General features: G+C 44.9%; 1 protein-coding gene across 3 annotated transcripts in view; it reads left to right on the top strand.

The window, feature by feature from the left end:
- Positions 1-13,394, top strand: part of MON1A (MON1 homolog A, secretory trafficking associated) — an 85,088-nt gene extending 71,694 nt beyond the window's left edge. For all 3 annotated transcript variants that reach the window (XM_029599631.1, XM_029599630.1, XM_029599632.1), the window contains one exon: positions 11,384-13,394. In XM_029599631.1, coding sequence (XP_029455491.1) covers positions 11,384-11,524 — 141 coding nt within the window. In that variant the 3' untranslated portion in view covers positions 11,525-13,394. The remainder of the gene's footprint in view (positions 1-11,383) is intronic.
- The last annotated feature ends 1,737 nt before the right edge of the window (positions 13,395-15,131 follow it).

Here is a 15,131-nt window from a genome sequence, read left to right as displayed (position 1 = left end):
TCATAGGGGAGCTGTTCCATCCCCTTTATCATTTTGGTTGCCCTTCTCTGTACCTTCTCCATCGCAACTATATCTTTTTTGAGATGCGGCGACCAGAATTGTACACAGTATTCAAGGTGGCAGATAAAAAACAAAATAGCTCATCCAGTTTGCCCAGCAAGTTGCTTAGAGTTGTAACTGCTGCTCCATACAGGTTTACCTGGAAGCAAATGCTGTCATTTTGTTGCTGTTTTGGGTTGAACCCTTATGCTCTGTGCAGGTTACCCAGTGCTTTATTATCATCCTCCTGCCACAAGGTATCCAATATGTTCATCCCTTTTTTAATTAAGTTACTATTTTCATCTCTACCACCTCCTCTGGGAGGGTGTTCTTGTTAACCGCACAGTTAGGACAGAACTCCACATAGCAGATTCTGCTTCACATGAGGCCAACAATAGTGGCAGAGGAGTAGTACTGTTGTTCTGGCCACCCCAGTGTGACCTTCCAGGTGGGAATCTTGTGCCCGGATAAGTGTTTTCTCCTGAAAGCATTTGGGAACCACCATCTTTCCCAGTGGCACAAGAACCACTGCAAGATCGATGATGTGGCGAGAAGGTCCTGACAGGTCTTCTGTTTTGGAGGACCAAGATAGGGCATCGGCTTGCTGGTTCTTCTCCACCAGCCTGTACCGGAGCTCAAAATCAAAGTGGTTAAAGAATAAAAACCATCGAGCCTGATGTGGCTTTAACCATGGCTTACTGGAGATACTGCAGGTTTTTTTGATCAGTGAAAATTGTGACCGGGTGTTTATTTCACTCCAGCAAGTGGCGCCATTCTTCCAAGGCCAGCTTCACATCCAGAAGCTCTCTGTCAAAAGCCTTTTCGGAGTCAAACTCCACTATCATGGCTGGGATACCCTTAGCTTTGCATTCTTCCATGGCAATAAGCAATTTCATTATGTTCGTGCTGACCGATCTCTCCTTCACAAATCCCACTTGGTTTCTAGTTATGATCACAGGAAAGACAATGCTTAGTCTATCCGCCAGGATCTTCGCGAATAGCTTAGCTTCGAAATTTAGTAATGAGATCAGTCTTTACGACGCAGGAAATGCTGCATCTTTACCTGGTTTCTCTAGCACTGTGATATAAGTATATATGTTTAAATGTAAACCGATGTGATATGTAAAATCGAACACCGGTATATAAAAGTAAGTAAATAAGTAAATAAATAAATAAGTCCTTGTAAGCTGTGGGGGAAACTGTTTACTGCTGTGCATCATGATAAAAGTGAAGCAGATCCGGGGCTATTTGATTAATTAGGATTTTATAATATTCTGTGCTATATCCATCTGGGCCTGGAGCCTTACTCCTCTTACTAGATTTTATGGCACTTATAAGCTCATTGAGCCCAGCTAATTGCTCAGGGGTGATCTTTGGAATGTTGAGATCTTTAAAAAAAACTCTGCATCCTTTTCCGTGCCCTCTTCTCGATCTTCCATGTATAACTTTTCATAGAATTGCCTGAAGGCTGAGCAGATGTTTGAGTTTCTTGGAATGGGATTCCCCTGCCCTTCCTTAAGCTTTGCAATATAGGTCTTTCCCGTGCCAGTCTGACCATGTTTGCTAGAACTCTTCCAGCCTTATTGCCATGCCGAAAGAACCTATGTGCTCCATATAGCATTGTCTGTTTTGCTTTTTTATGTAACCAGTCATTTAATGAATGCAAAACAGCGTGGTATTCTTCCCTTGTCTGTTTTGAGTTCTGTACTGCCATATTGTGCTTGGCCTGTCTAAGCCTACCCTCTAGCTGTTTGATTTTATTGTGCATATTTTTGGAGCGGGCAATCATATACGCGAGAATCTCTCCCCTCATGACCACTTTGCCAGCTTCCCAATAAAGGCATGGGTCCCCTTTATGTTGCTGATTATGACTCTCATACTCTTTCCATTTAAGCCTGAGAAACTCCTGACATTTTTTGTTATCAGCCAAATATCCCGGAAATCTCCAGATCTGGACTCCTGTCTCTTCCTCCCATATTTGTACCTCGATCCATATGATAGCGTGGTCAGATATCTCAATAGGACCTATTTTAGCTTTTTTTATTTTAGGAAAGAGGGTATCAGCCACCAGAATAAAATCGATCCTAGACATAGTGGCATGAGCCCTCGAGACGTGTAAAATCTTGCTCTGTTCGGTGCAGAATTCTCCATATGTCCATTGTGTTTAACTCATTGCATAAGAATTCTATGCCTTTGGGTTTCACCCCTCTTCCTGTGGCCCCTGTGCCTGATTTATCCATTTGCGGATCACTAACACAATTAAAGTACCCCAGTAGAATTAATGGTCCTTGTAGTACTGGGATTATTTTGGCTACTAAATTTTGGAAGAAAGAATGTGTGTATGAATTGGCAGCGTATACCTGAACTAATTGACCACAGAAACAGAACCCTTTATTTTTAAAATAGTTTTGTAATACTAGGTTTTTTTTCTTGTTCTAACCCAAAAGCCACAATCAAAGTGGCTCTTGTTTGGATGTCGTCAACTGAAGCCTCTAAAAAAGATGTTAAATTTGGATTTTCAGCTGACAATACATCTATTCCCCCCTCAGGTGCTACCCCAGCTCTCTTTAAATTTGATATATAATATATTTCAGAGATAAGCAAATCATTAAGGATACATAATATCTCTTTCACATATTTCTTAAATAACTCCTGTGCAGACAGTAATCTTGTGTAAGGGAAATTCAAAAATTGTAAATTTTTGCTTCTCATAATATTTTCCAGTCCCTCCAGTTGTTTATATATAATCAAGGTATCCTTTATAAAGGTAGTCCCAGTTGACTGCAAAGTTGTGATTTGCACTGCTGAGGTGGCACCTGATGATTCTAATTGCTCTTTTCGTTTTCCGTGGTCCTCCAGTATTTCCTTGATCTCACTATAAAAATTTGTGGATTGGGCCATGGATTGAGACGACCTTCTCTTCATTTTCATAACCGCTCTCCACACGTCAACCAGAGTGATGTTTTCAGGCTCAGTCATTTCAAATTCTATTTCTACCGGCAAATCACTTGCACTCCTCACCATGCTGCTTCCACCCCCTTCATTAGCAAGTAAGGCCCATTCAGGTGACTTGTTCTCTCTATCTTTAGATGTTGTTAAATCCCTCAAGTTTTAGGGGTAGTTATTGTAACACCAACCCCATAACTTCCAGGTATAGCATTGGATAACTGGTCCTGGGCGTGACTAGCAGTGGCCCCCGACGAGAATGAAATATCTGGTATTACCTCCCTCGAGGTCTGACTCACCCTTTGAACAAGATTGAGTATCCATCGGGCCTTTCACCTCCTTCGCCACAGGTGTGGAAGCCACAATCTTCATTTTCCTTTTTTTCCCCATCAATTTGATATATATATAATCTAACTAGATAAATGAAGCTTGACCGACGTGCCCACAAATGCGCAGTAGAGAGCAGCTCTACTGCGCATGTGCGGGCGAGCACGTCAGTCTTAGGCAGCGTCAAAAAAAAACCAAAAAACATGGCGGCAGCGGTGGTAGCAGCGGCAGCGGGCAGCGGTAGCGGCGGCGGTAGCGGGCGGCAGCGGCGGCGGTAGAGGCAGCGGTGGTGGGCGGTGGCGGTAGCGGTAGCGGGCGGCGGCGGTAGCGGCAGCGGGGGCGGGCGGCGGCGGCGGTAGCGGGCGGCAGCGGAGGCGGTAGCGGCGGGCGGCAGTGGCGGCGGTAGCGGGCGGCGGTGGCGGGCGGCGGCGGTAGCGGCAGCGGGCAGCGGGCGGCGGCAGCGGTAGCGGCAGCGGCCAGTAGCGAGGGAGGGAGGAGAGAGAGAGAGGGAGGGAGGGACGGACTAAGTGGGAGGGACGAAGAGAGAGAGTGGGAGGGAGTGATTGAGTGAGGGGGAGGGAGTGAGGGGGAGGGACTGAGTGAGGGGGAGTGAGCGGGACTGAGGGAGAGGGAGGGAGGGAGTGGGACTGAGGGGGAGTGAGTGGGACTGAGGGAGAGGGAGGGAGGGAGTGGGACTGAGGGAGAGTGAGTGGGACTGAGGGAGAGGGAGGGAGGGAGTGGGACTGAGGGAGAGTGAGTGGGACTGAGTGTGAGGGAGAGAGGGGGAGGGAGTGAGTGAGACTGAGTGGGAGGGAGGGACTGAGTGAGAGGAGAGGGAGGCTGGGGAGGAGTGGGTGAGTGGGTGGGAGGGAGGTAGGGGAGAGAGAATGAGGGAGGTAGGGGAGAGAGAATGAGGGGGAGGTGAGAGACAGAGGGATGTAGCCCGTTTTAACGGGCTTAACGGCTTGTATATGATATATAATACACTTTCGAAGTTAGCAAAGTTACTCCTGGCTGCCAGAAAACACCTTAACCTCAAGCTCCAATCTTTCCAACCCCCTCCAAACTAGAGATAGGGTCTTTTAGATCTAATGCGCTTCAGGTGTGCCTCATCTATGCCCCCCCAGGCATACTCGACCATGACCCCTCCCCCCTCATAAATTTATCGCTGACAACCTTAAACTCGACCTCCCTGCTGTCGTACTCGGAGATTTTAATCTCCATGTAGATGTCAGCCCGGCAACCCCGGCCTGGGAAACCCTCCTGATTACCCTCAATGCCCTAGGCTTCAGACAGCTTATTACAATGCCAAGACATAGAGCAGATCACACCCTCGACCTCCTCTTTGTTAACTCCCATATCTCAGTACCCAACACTCCGATTGCTACCCCCATCCCTTGGTCTGACCACTTCATCATCAATGCCCTCCTCACCACCAACACCCCTGACAAGATCCCACAAACACAGAACAAATGTATATCCTTCCGCAAACCATGCTCCTCAGAGGAACTTACCCTAGCGCTCGATAAAGTAATTAATAACCTTGACCTCTCCAACCCTGATGCAGCCTTACAATCGTGGAATAACCACCACCACCATAGCTGATGAACTCTGCCCAATGGTTCATAAAGAAATCCCCCTCGCAACCAAAAATAAAAAACCATGGTACACCAATGAGTTAAAGTTTAAGCAGGACCTAAGATCCAAGGAACGCATCTGGTGCAAACAACCCTCCCCTACACACAAAGCAGTATACAAACATACTCTGCACAACTACCATCAAGCCACCCTCCAAGCTAAACGGGACTTCTACTCATCCAGAATACATGGCTACCAATTCAACTCCAATGCCCTCTTCTCCTATGTTGCAGATCTTACAAAGTCCTCCCGTCCCCCCCCCCCCCCCCCCCCACCTCCAACGGAGGAAATACCAACATAAAATGCGAAGAACTTGCAAAGTATTTCCAAAACAAAATCAACAGCATCCTCCTACATTTCCCCACCAAGCCCTCCCCCACACCCCTCTCCCTAATAATACCAGTCATTGCCTTGGGTCCCTTGACCCTACCTCCACCCTGGAAATAGAAACCATCCTAAAAAAGATGAGACCTGTCTCTCGCATCGTAGACACAATCCCCTCAAAAACCCTCCTCTCCATACCTAACACCATTGCTAAACCCTTAGCAGACATAATTAATTGCTCACTTACCTTCGGCAAAGTCCCAGATCCCCTTAAACTTGCTGTGGTGAAACCCCTCCTTAAAAAACCCACTCTTGACCCCGCTGACCCAGCAAACTACAGGCCTATCTCCAACCTGCCTTTTATCTCCAAGATCCTTGAGAAGGTAGTCAACATGCAACTCACTGACTTCCTAGAGGACCACAATATCCTCCACCCATCGCAATTTGGCTTCCGGAAAGGTCGTAATACCGAAAACCTCCTCTTAGCAATCACTGACACCATCCTCATAGGCATGGACCAAGGGAAATCATACCTCCTTGCTATCCTTAATATTTCTGCAGCCTTTGACACTGTCAACCACCAAATCCTTCTTTCCCGGTTGGCAGAGATAGGCATCGCTGACACTGCCCTATCTTGGTTCTCCTCTTATCTCACCCACAGAAAATATTTAGTACAACTTGATAAATGCGAATCCTCCCACATCCCTCTGACACAAGGGGTCCCCCAAGGATCTTCCATATCTTCCACGCTTTTCAATATCTACCTTCTGCCTCTCTGCCACCTTCTCTCTGACCTTGGTCTGAACTTTTTCCTGTATGCTGATGATGTTCAAATTCTCATCCCCATTCAAACTACACTCAAAGATTCCCTGCAATACTGGGAATCCTGCCTTGCCACCATTAACTCCCTTTTAGCCAACCTCCACCTCGCACTTAATGCTGCGAAAACTGAAATCCTCATCTCCAATCAACCGGAATACGCTACCTTCCCCACTGCTTCTGTCCCCACCCTAACCCACTCACCTCTACCCTCTGTAAGAGACCTAGGAGTCGTACTAGATCAACACCTCAATTTTAAACCACACATTAAGTCTCTACTAAAGGGGGGTTTCTACAAACTCCACATCCTTAAAAAACTTAAGCCTTTCCGACTGGTCCTGCAGACAACCATCCTTTCTAAACTTGATTACTGCAATGCACTCCTATTAGGCCTCCCTTACTCCACCATTAAACCCCTACAAATCCTCCAGAATGCCATGGCAAGAATCATAACTAATACCCGCAAAACTGAACACATAACCCCCATATTAATGGAGCTGCACTGGCTACCGATCCCCTACCGTATCCAATACAAAACCCTCACCATCCTTCACAATGCGCTCCATAAAAATAATCCTGCATGGCTCAAGGACATGCCACGCTTCCGTACCTCTAATCGCCCCACTAGATCCGCCCTCGCAGGCACCATGCACACCCCACCCCTCAGAACCTCGCATCTCACCAACACCAGAGAAAGGGCATTCACCATTGCCGGCTCTACACTCTGGAGCTCACTTCCCCCCTATCTACGTCTTGAACCCTCCTTACACACCTTCGAAAAAGGCATCAAGACATGGCTCTTCAGGCAAGCCTACCCGGATGTCAACCAGACATAGCCTTGTTCCCCATCCTCTCCCCCGTTTCCATCCTCCATCCTTTGTATCATACCTATCCCACTCAGTTTTTCTCTTCCTAGCTACTCCCCCCACTCTTAAGGTGCCCCCTCTTTCCTTTCCCTTCTCACCTAACACTTCCAGTTTCCCCTGACCTTTCCCTTCGCACCTAACACTCCCAGTTTCCCCTGACCTATTCCTCCGTCACCCTTGAGATGAATCAAGGAAATGAAGTAAATTAGTTCCCCGCCTGTATTGCTGTCATTTTAAGGAATTGTTGTATATTGTTCTTTTTGCATACCGTTCATTATGGTTCCTTTCTCGTCTCACTCTTCTGCCCTCTATCCTTCCAGCTGCTCTCGCCCCTGCCCCCTCTCCTCCCTTTCTCGTTTGCTCCCCTCTCCCCCTCCGCGTTCATTGTATTTTCTGCCTTTCTGAGTTTTTTGTAAACCGGCCTGATGTGTTCTACGAATGTCGGTATATTAAAAGTTCTTAAATAAATAAATACATTGTGATTTAACTACTCTGAATAATTTTGTATCATCCGCAAATTTGATAACCTCACTCGTTGTACTCCTTTCTAGATCATTTATATATATATATTGAAAAGCACCGGTCCAAGTACAGATCCCTGAGGCACTCCACTGTTTACCCTTTTCCACTGAGAAAATTGACCATTTAATCCTACTCTTTGTTTCCTATCTTTTAACCAGTTTGTAATCCACGAAAGGACATCACCTCCTATCCCATGATTTTTTAGTTTTCTTAGAAGCCTCTCATGAGGGACTTTGTCAAACGCCTTCTGAAAATCCAAATACACTACATCTACCGGTTCACCTTTATCCACATGTTTATTAACCCCTTCAAAAAAATGAAGCAGATTTGTTAGGCAAGACTTCCCTTGGGTAAAGCCATGTTGACTGTGTTCCATTAAACCATGTCTTTCTATATGCTCTATGATTTTGATCTTGAGAATAGTTTCCACTGTTTTTCCTGGCACTGAAGTCAGGCTCACTGGTCTATAGTTACCTGGATCGCCCCTGGAGCCTTTTTTAAATATTGGGGTTACATTGGCCACCCTCCAGTCTTCAGGTACAATGGATGATTTTAATGATAGGTTACAAATTTTAACTAATAAATCTGAAATTTCATTTTTTAGTTCCTTCAGTACCCTAGGATGCATATCCATCTGGTCCAGGTGATTTGCTACTCTTTAGTTTGTCAATCTGGCCTACTACATCTTCCAGGTTCACAGTGATTTCGTTCAGTTCGTCTGACTCATCACCCCTGAAAACCATCTCCGGAACTGGTATCTCCCCAACATTCTCAATAGTAAACATGGAAGCAAAGAATTAATTTAGTCTTTCTGCAATGGCCTTATCTTCCCTAAGAGCCCCTTTAACCCCTCGGTCATCTAATGGTCCAACCGACTCCTTCACAGGTTTCTTGCTTTGGATATATTTTTAAAAGTTTTTATTATGAGTTTTTGCCTCTATGCCCAACTTCATTTTGAATTCTCTCTTCGCCTGTCTTATCAATGTTTTACACTTAACTTGATAATGCTTATGTTTTATCCTATTTTCTTCAGATGGATCCTTCTTCCAATTTTTGAAGGATGTTTTTTTGGCTAAAATAGCCTCTTTCACCTCACCTTTTAACCATGACGGTAATTGTTTTGCCTTCCTTCCACCTTTCTTAATGTGTGGAATACATATGGACTGTGCCTCTAGGATTGTATTTTTAAACAATGTCCATGCCTGTTGAACACTTTTAACCTTTGCAGCTGCACCTTTCAGTTTTTTTCTATTTCTTCATTTTATCAAAGTTTCCCTTTTGAAAGTTTAGTGTTAGAGCTGCAGACTTACTTATTGTCCCCCTTCCAGACATTAGTTCAAATTTGATCATGTTATGATCACTGTTGCCAAGCGGCCCCACCACCATTACCTCTCTCACCAAATCCTGCGTTCCACTAAGAATTAAATCTAAAATAGCACCCTCTCTTGTTGATTCCTGAACCAATTGCTCCATGAAGCAGTCATTTATTACATCCAGGAACTTTGTCTCTAGCAAGTCCTGATGTTACATTTACCCAGTCAATATTGGGGTAATTGAAATCTCCCATTATTATTGTACTGCCAAATTGGTTAGCTTCATAGTTTTCAGGGTTAGATTTTATGTCTTCCACAGTTTTACCGAGGTATGCTGCAAAATTCTGTCAGCTTTTTTTGAAATTTTGCAATGATGAAATGGTACTGTCTTTGGTATTATGATTGGATGGATTTTGTATTATGATGAGGGTGTGAAATCAGATCCTGAATCTATACCTTAGTGTCGTAATGTTACTAATAAAGATGAGGTCTGAATTGTAGCCTCATTTCCAGCATCCACTATTGAAGAAGCTTGTAAGCTTGAGGTCATGTGTTAGATTTAGCTGGTTTATCTTTGCCCAAGTTTCCACCAGTTCTCCATCGTCATTAGCAGTATTGTATCCCCCATTTGTTACTGGTTGTTGAAATCACCATGACAATTTGCGTTTTGTTTAGACATCATGTTGGTCCTATGAATTCCAATTTTTTATTGCGTGGTTTGTAGACTAAGGTGAATGAAATTCCTTCAGTACCTCTGTTTATGATCTGAGTTCCAGTGATGTGATGCAGGTCTGATTTTACAAAAATCATATTCTTCATGAGGTCTTTTATTAGCTAACTTCATCTCAAGACACTTGTGGTTAATTGTTGGTTAACTCATTGTGTGTCTCTTGCAAGCACAGCTTCTGACACTTATTTTCAGTGCACATTTTCAGGAATAGGTGTCAACTGACCCAAGAGAACCTTGGCAGATATAACAGGTGATATGATGACTGCCATCTGTGTAAGTCTTCAGGTATATTTAGTTGTTAGCGATTTACTTGGTGGATGATGTTTGCAGCATTAGCAGTCTGAAAGATTACCAGAGCCATGTCATGGATGATCCTACTGTGTCTCTCCGCCAGGCAATATGATAGTGTGTCACTGTCCTGCTCATAAGCAATACATGGGAGGGCTCTCTGCCTTGCTGTCAAATAGTGACACTGGATCCCTGCTATATCCCCAGGCAGGCTGATAGGGGGATCAGAGAAGGAGAAAGAGAACAGCAGGGCCCAGGACTGGAGAGGCATAGAAGTATGCAGAGGAGGAACCAAAGACAGAGAGAGAGAAGATCAGACAAAAGGCCACAGTGGCAGAGAGAGAGAGAGAATAAGGTCCAGCACCTGAGAAGCAGAAAAAGAAGAAAGAGGTTGGGACTAGAGATGCAGAGAGAGAAGAGCATGGGAGAGACCAGAGAGGTAGAGTGAGAAAAGAGAAGGGGATAGGCAGAGAGAGGAAAGAGCAGGATGTGTGGCTGGAGAGATTAAAAAAAACAAAACAAAAAACCAACAAAGATGTAGGGAGGCCTACAGAGAGGGGAAAGGAACAGAGGGAAAAGAGCAGGGAATTGTCGAAGAGGTTCACCGAGTTAATTTTTGTGCATTTACATATGTAATATGTTTGTACATGGCTCTGTCTGGTGCGTATGTCTGTGTGTTGTTACATTGGTAGGGATAGGTTGAAAGAAAATCAGAGGTCCATCGGTTTGAACCTTATGACTTGCCAGGTCATCAAGGATAGGCTGAGCCAGTTCTGCTTTTCCACCATTGTAACTATGGACTTGTGGGTCTGCTTTTCTTAGAGAAATTGGAAGTACAAGGCCAATAGATGTTCAGTTTATTTTTTAATTGATTTAGTGCTGTAGTCATAACTAAATCTGCTGGCAAAATATTCTGTAAGTTCACCACTGTGGCTAAAAAAGAAAATTGATTTCATGTGAAGGTGATGAAATCTGTTATCCCATAATCTCAGAGCGTGCCAGCTGATTTGTTCTTGGGCCTGTGAGATTCTTGTACACTTTATTGATATATTTGTGCAGTGTAATTAAATCTTCTCCAGGTATCTCATTTTGTTGGACCATCTTTATGTGGAAACCTTTGTGCTGCCCAGGTTGGCAACTGGTCCCTTGTTTGTTTGGGGATTTTATCCAGCACCTTCCCCCTGTTCCTTTTGGGCTTTCACTTCAATCAGAATCTGTGCTAACAAGAGCTCTGATAACACAGGCCTTTACGCTCGATACTCAGCAGTTTTTCCCCTTCTCCCCTCCCCTCACCTCTCAGACAGGCATTACAGCAACAGTTCTTTGATTAAAAATGACAGGAGTTGGGTGGCACCTTTTAGACTTCGAGGACAGAGTCCACTTCATCAGTTCTGTAATTGTGAGGCATGGGCTGTGGTTCGAGCTGAAATTGATACAGTGTATGGCTGGCTTTGGCTACTGCTGCTTACCTTTGTGATTTTGTAAGTTTGCTGAAAATCTAACTTTTTTTCCTTCTCTGTCTTCCTCCCTCCTTCCCCCTCCCATGCCCCTCCTCTCCTCTCCTCTCTTAGGTGACTGGAGCTTTTGAGCTCTACATGTGCTACAGCCCTCTGGGAACCAAAGCTTCAGCTGTGAGCTCCATTAGCAAACTAATGAAATGGATCCGGCGGGAGGAGGATCGACTGTTCATTCTAACACCACTGACGTACTGATCCATTGAGCCCGACAGCTATTGGGCACAGTCCCACCTTCTGGGTACCATATAGCACACATGCCGGTGCTATAGGGCAGCTGATGTGCAAGCCATTGACTGATTGCTGCTCAGGTTTCAGCCTCATGAACAATTCAGCCTCTCTTGTCTACCTCCCTGGCAACTTTTAAAGGTGTCTTCTACTCCTCCTCCATTTTACTTTCACCTCAGCCTCTGTTCCTCTCCCCCTGCTATCCTCAGCCTTCTCTCCTACTCTGTTGCCATCCTCATTCTCTTTTCTACCCCACCTCACCTGCCATTCTTAGCTATATCTGAGGTCTCTCAGTACTACAGGCACATGAATTATCTTCCAGTATTGATTTAAAAATACATTTTTACTGAGTTTTATCCAGAAACATTTTCACTTGGAGCCCAGTTACAGTTATGAAGTGGCTCCTCAAAGTCCTGTTTCCATTCTTTATATTCACTATGCTATCATCACCTTTCTTTTTTCAGAGTGAACTCCATTTATCACCACACAGCAATCCAGCTTTGACCAGTTTCTAATCCAGTCCACCATCTTAGGTCCCACCCCTTGGCTGTTCTGTTTATTTATGAGCATCCTATGTGACACAGTATCAAAAGCTTTGCTGAAATCTGAGGACACCACATCCAATACACAGCTCTGATCTAATTCTCTTGACACCTGATCAAAGAAAGAATCAAGGGGACATACCCTGAAACTATATCCAAGATATTTAAAACAAATTGTTGCTAGAGGACATGGTCAAGATGACTAGCATAGCAGGGTTTAAAAGAAGATGGGAACAGTTCCTAGAGGGAAAAGTCCATAAAACCAGTATTAATCATGTAGACTAGAGAAGACTATTGTTATCCCTAAAAGTAATAAATAAAAATCTAGTTTTTGGTATCTGCTAGCTACTTATGACCCACTCTGGCCAGTTGCTGGGCTTGATGGACCTTGGTCTGACCCAGCAAGGCATTTCTTATGTTACACTTGTCTGATATAATTACCCTTGGGGAAATCAATGCTTCCTCAGATCCTGTATCTCACTGTGTTCAAGATATTTCACTGTTCTTTCCTTTAGCAGAGTTTCCATTTGCCCTTCACTAAGGTGAGACCAGTTGGCTTCTTATTTCCTATTACCACTTTTAAGAAGGGCAACATTCACCCTTCTCCAACCTTAAGGATTCACTCCTATCTCCCAAGATCAATTTAACAAATCTGTCAGTTGACTTGCCAGAACTTCTCTGAGCTACCTTAATATCCTTGGACAAGGATATACAACTCTGGTCCTGGAGTGCCACAAACAGGGCTGGTTTTCAGGATATCCACAATGAATATGCATGAAATATATTTGCATACAATGGAGGCAGTGCATGGAAATATACCTTTTGCATATTTATTGTGGATATTCTGAAAACCAGACCTGTTTGTGACACTCCAGGACCAGAGTTGCCTACCCCTGTCCTAGAATATATCCCATCTGATTCCATAGCTTTATCTACTTTTAGTTTTGCTGCTTCCATGCAGATGTAAATGGTGTGGCATCCACATCTACACCACTACCATAAGTATCCCTTCAAGTTGTTTGTTGTGCTTCTCCAATCTCTTTCTTGGTGAACACTGAACAAAAGTATTTTAGTGCTTCTGCTTTTTTATTGTCATCCTCCACACATTGCTCCTTTTCTCCTCTCAGTCTTTAGAATTTCATCTCTGCACATCCTCCTTTCATTGACGTACCTGACATAGGGCCGGATTTACTAAGGCCTTTTCCTCATTCTGTGTCTATGGGAAAAAATATCTTAGTAAATCAGTCCCATAGTTTGATAGAGAAAGATAAAAAAAAAAAAAAAAGCGGCAGATGGAGTTAAGGAAAGAGAGGAAAAGAAAAACAGATGAGAAAAGAAGACAAAAATAGTCTGACCAAAAGCAACAGAAATGAATAACACCAGAATATAAATTGAGTACGAGAAAAGATGGAACACTGTTTATCTTCTGAAAATCAATATTGAGGTGCTATATACATTAGTAATAAACACAAGATCTAAATCAGGGGTCCCCAAACTGAACCATGGAGCTTGATTTTCCAGCCTACAATACTTTTCTTTCCCTCCAGCTGGATCCTTTCATGGGTTAGGGTACCCCACCTGGAGAAGAGGCATGGGACTGCAAGGCAGGACTCTGGACAGAACATGGGCTGGTCTTCTGCCTAGCCAGCCCCCTTCCCTGCAGGTTGAGCCCTTAGATTCTGGGGACCAGTAGATCTCTATGGCAGCAGTACATCATGGTTGTGAATCCGTACAAGCTGGAACTAGACTAGACAGGCAAGGCTGAAGACAAGGCTTAGATGAGGCAGGTAGGCAGGGCTAAAGGCAAGGCTTAAACAGGGCTGAGCGGGCTGGACAAGCTAGACAAGGCAATACTGGGTAGTACCTGGAACCAGGCAAGACAGAGAGTGAGGCAAGGTAAAGACAGGACTCTGGTACAGGCAGGACTGAATGGGATACTAGAACAAACAGGACTAGCAGGGAACGACAAGACTAGACAAAGCAGACTAAGGCAGGGTTTAGATCAGACAGGCACGGATAACAAGAAACAGAGCATATAAGACTGAAGGCAACAAGGCAGGATATAAGCAGAGTAGGCCCAAGGCCTAAGGCAGATACAAGACAGAATAAGCCAGAAGGCCTCAAGGCAGGAAACCAGGCAGGATACAAGGAAGAAGCCCCAAAGGCCACCAGGCAAGACAAAGAATGTGGAGGCAGGTCAGAGCCAGAAGTGTTCTCACAGGACAAGCAGGATGGTAGTCCTCACATATGGGTGACATCACAGGATGGAGCCCTGTATGAAAAACTTTTCTGTCAAAGTTTCTACAAAGCTTTGACTGACACTGGCACACTGAGTGCACTGAGCATGCTCAACCTGCAATTATCCCTGTGAGCCACAGATGTCTCCCTCAGCCTTCTTTTTTCCGCTCTGCAGTAAGCATAGCGGTTAAGAGCTCTGTGAGAAATTCTAACACTTTTTCCTCACGGCAACACTTAAACCTTTACTTCACAAACACTTTTCCCTGCACGGGTCTCCCTTCGACGCTCGGTGAGTACTATGCCCTGTTTTTCGGTCGGTTCCTGTCACCTCCTTGGCCTGCCAACCGCCTGCGGCCTTCCTTCTCTCTATGTTTTCAGTTCGCCACACATAGCCTGCGAGTGTCCCTCTGTGACACTCTGCCTGGTTGTTAGCGCTAGTGGGACAGGGACTTCCATGGTTTCCATTGCCGCCAGGGCCCCTGTCGATTTCAGGTCCTTCGATTTCCTCGGTACCCTCGCGCAGTCGATGCTCCCATCGGTACCCCCTTCAGACCGTCCTGGATTCTTAGATGCCATTGGTACCCCTCCCCCCACAGTACACTGATGCCATCGGTCCCTGTATCGTTTCTATCAGTGCCATCCATGTTTCTCATTCATGGCACTGATTTTTCCTTGGGTTTCATCAGTGCCATCATCACCCGGATGGATGCCATTGACCGACACTTTTGTGTCATCAGTGCCATCCATGCCCGGGTCGATGCCATCGTCACCCAGGGCACTTTCATTGATGCCAGGGT

This window comes from Rhinatrema bivittatum, chromosome 4 (genome assembly GCF_901001135.1).
Source record: "Rhinatrema bivittatum chromosome 4, aRhiBiv1.1, whole genome shotgun sequence".
NCBI classification, from domain to species: domain Eukaryota; kingdom Metazoa; phylum Chordata; class Amphibia; order Gymnophiona; family Rhinatrematidae; genus Rhinatrema; species Rhinatrema bivittatum.
The sequence above is the reverse complement of the archived record's forward strand: the minus strand, read 5'-3'. Positions and strand labels throughout refer to the sequence as shown.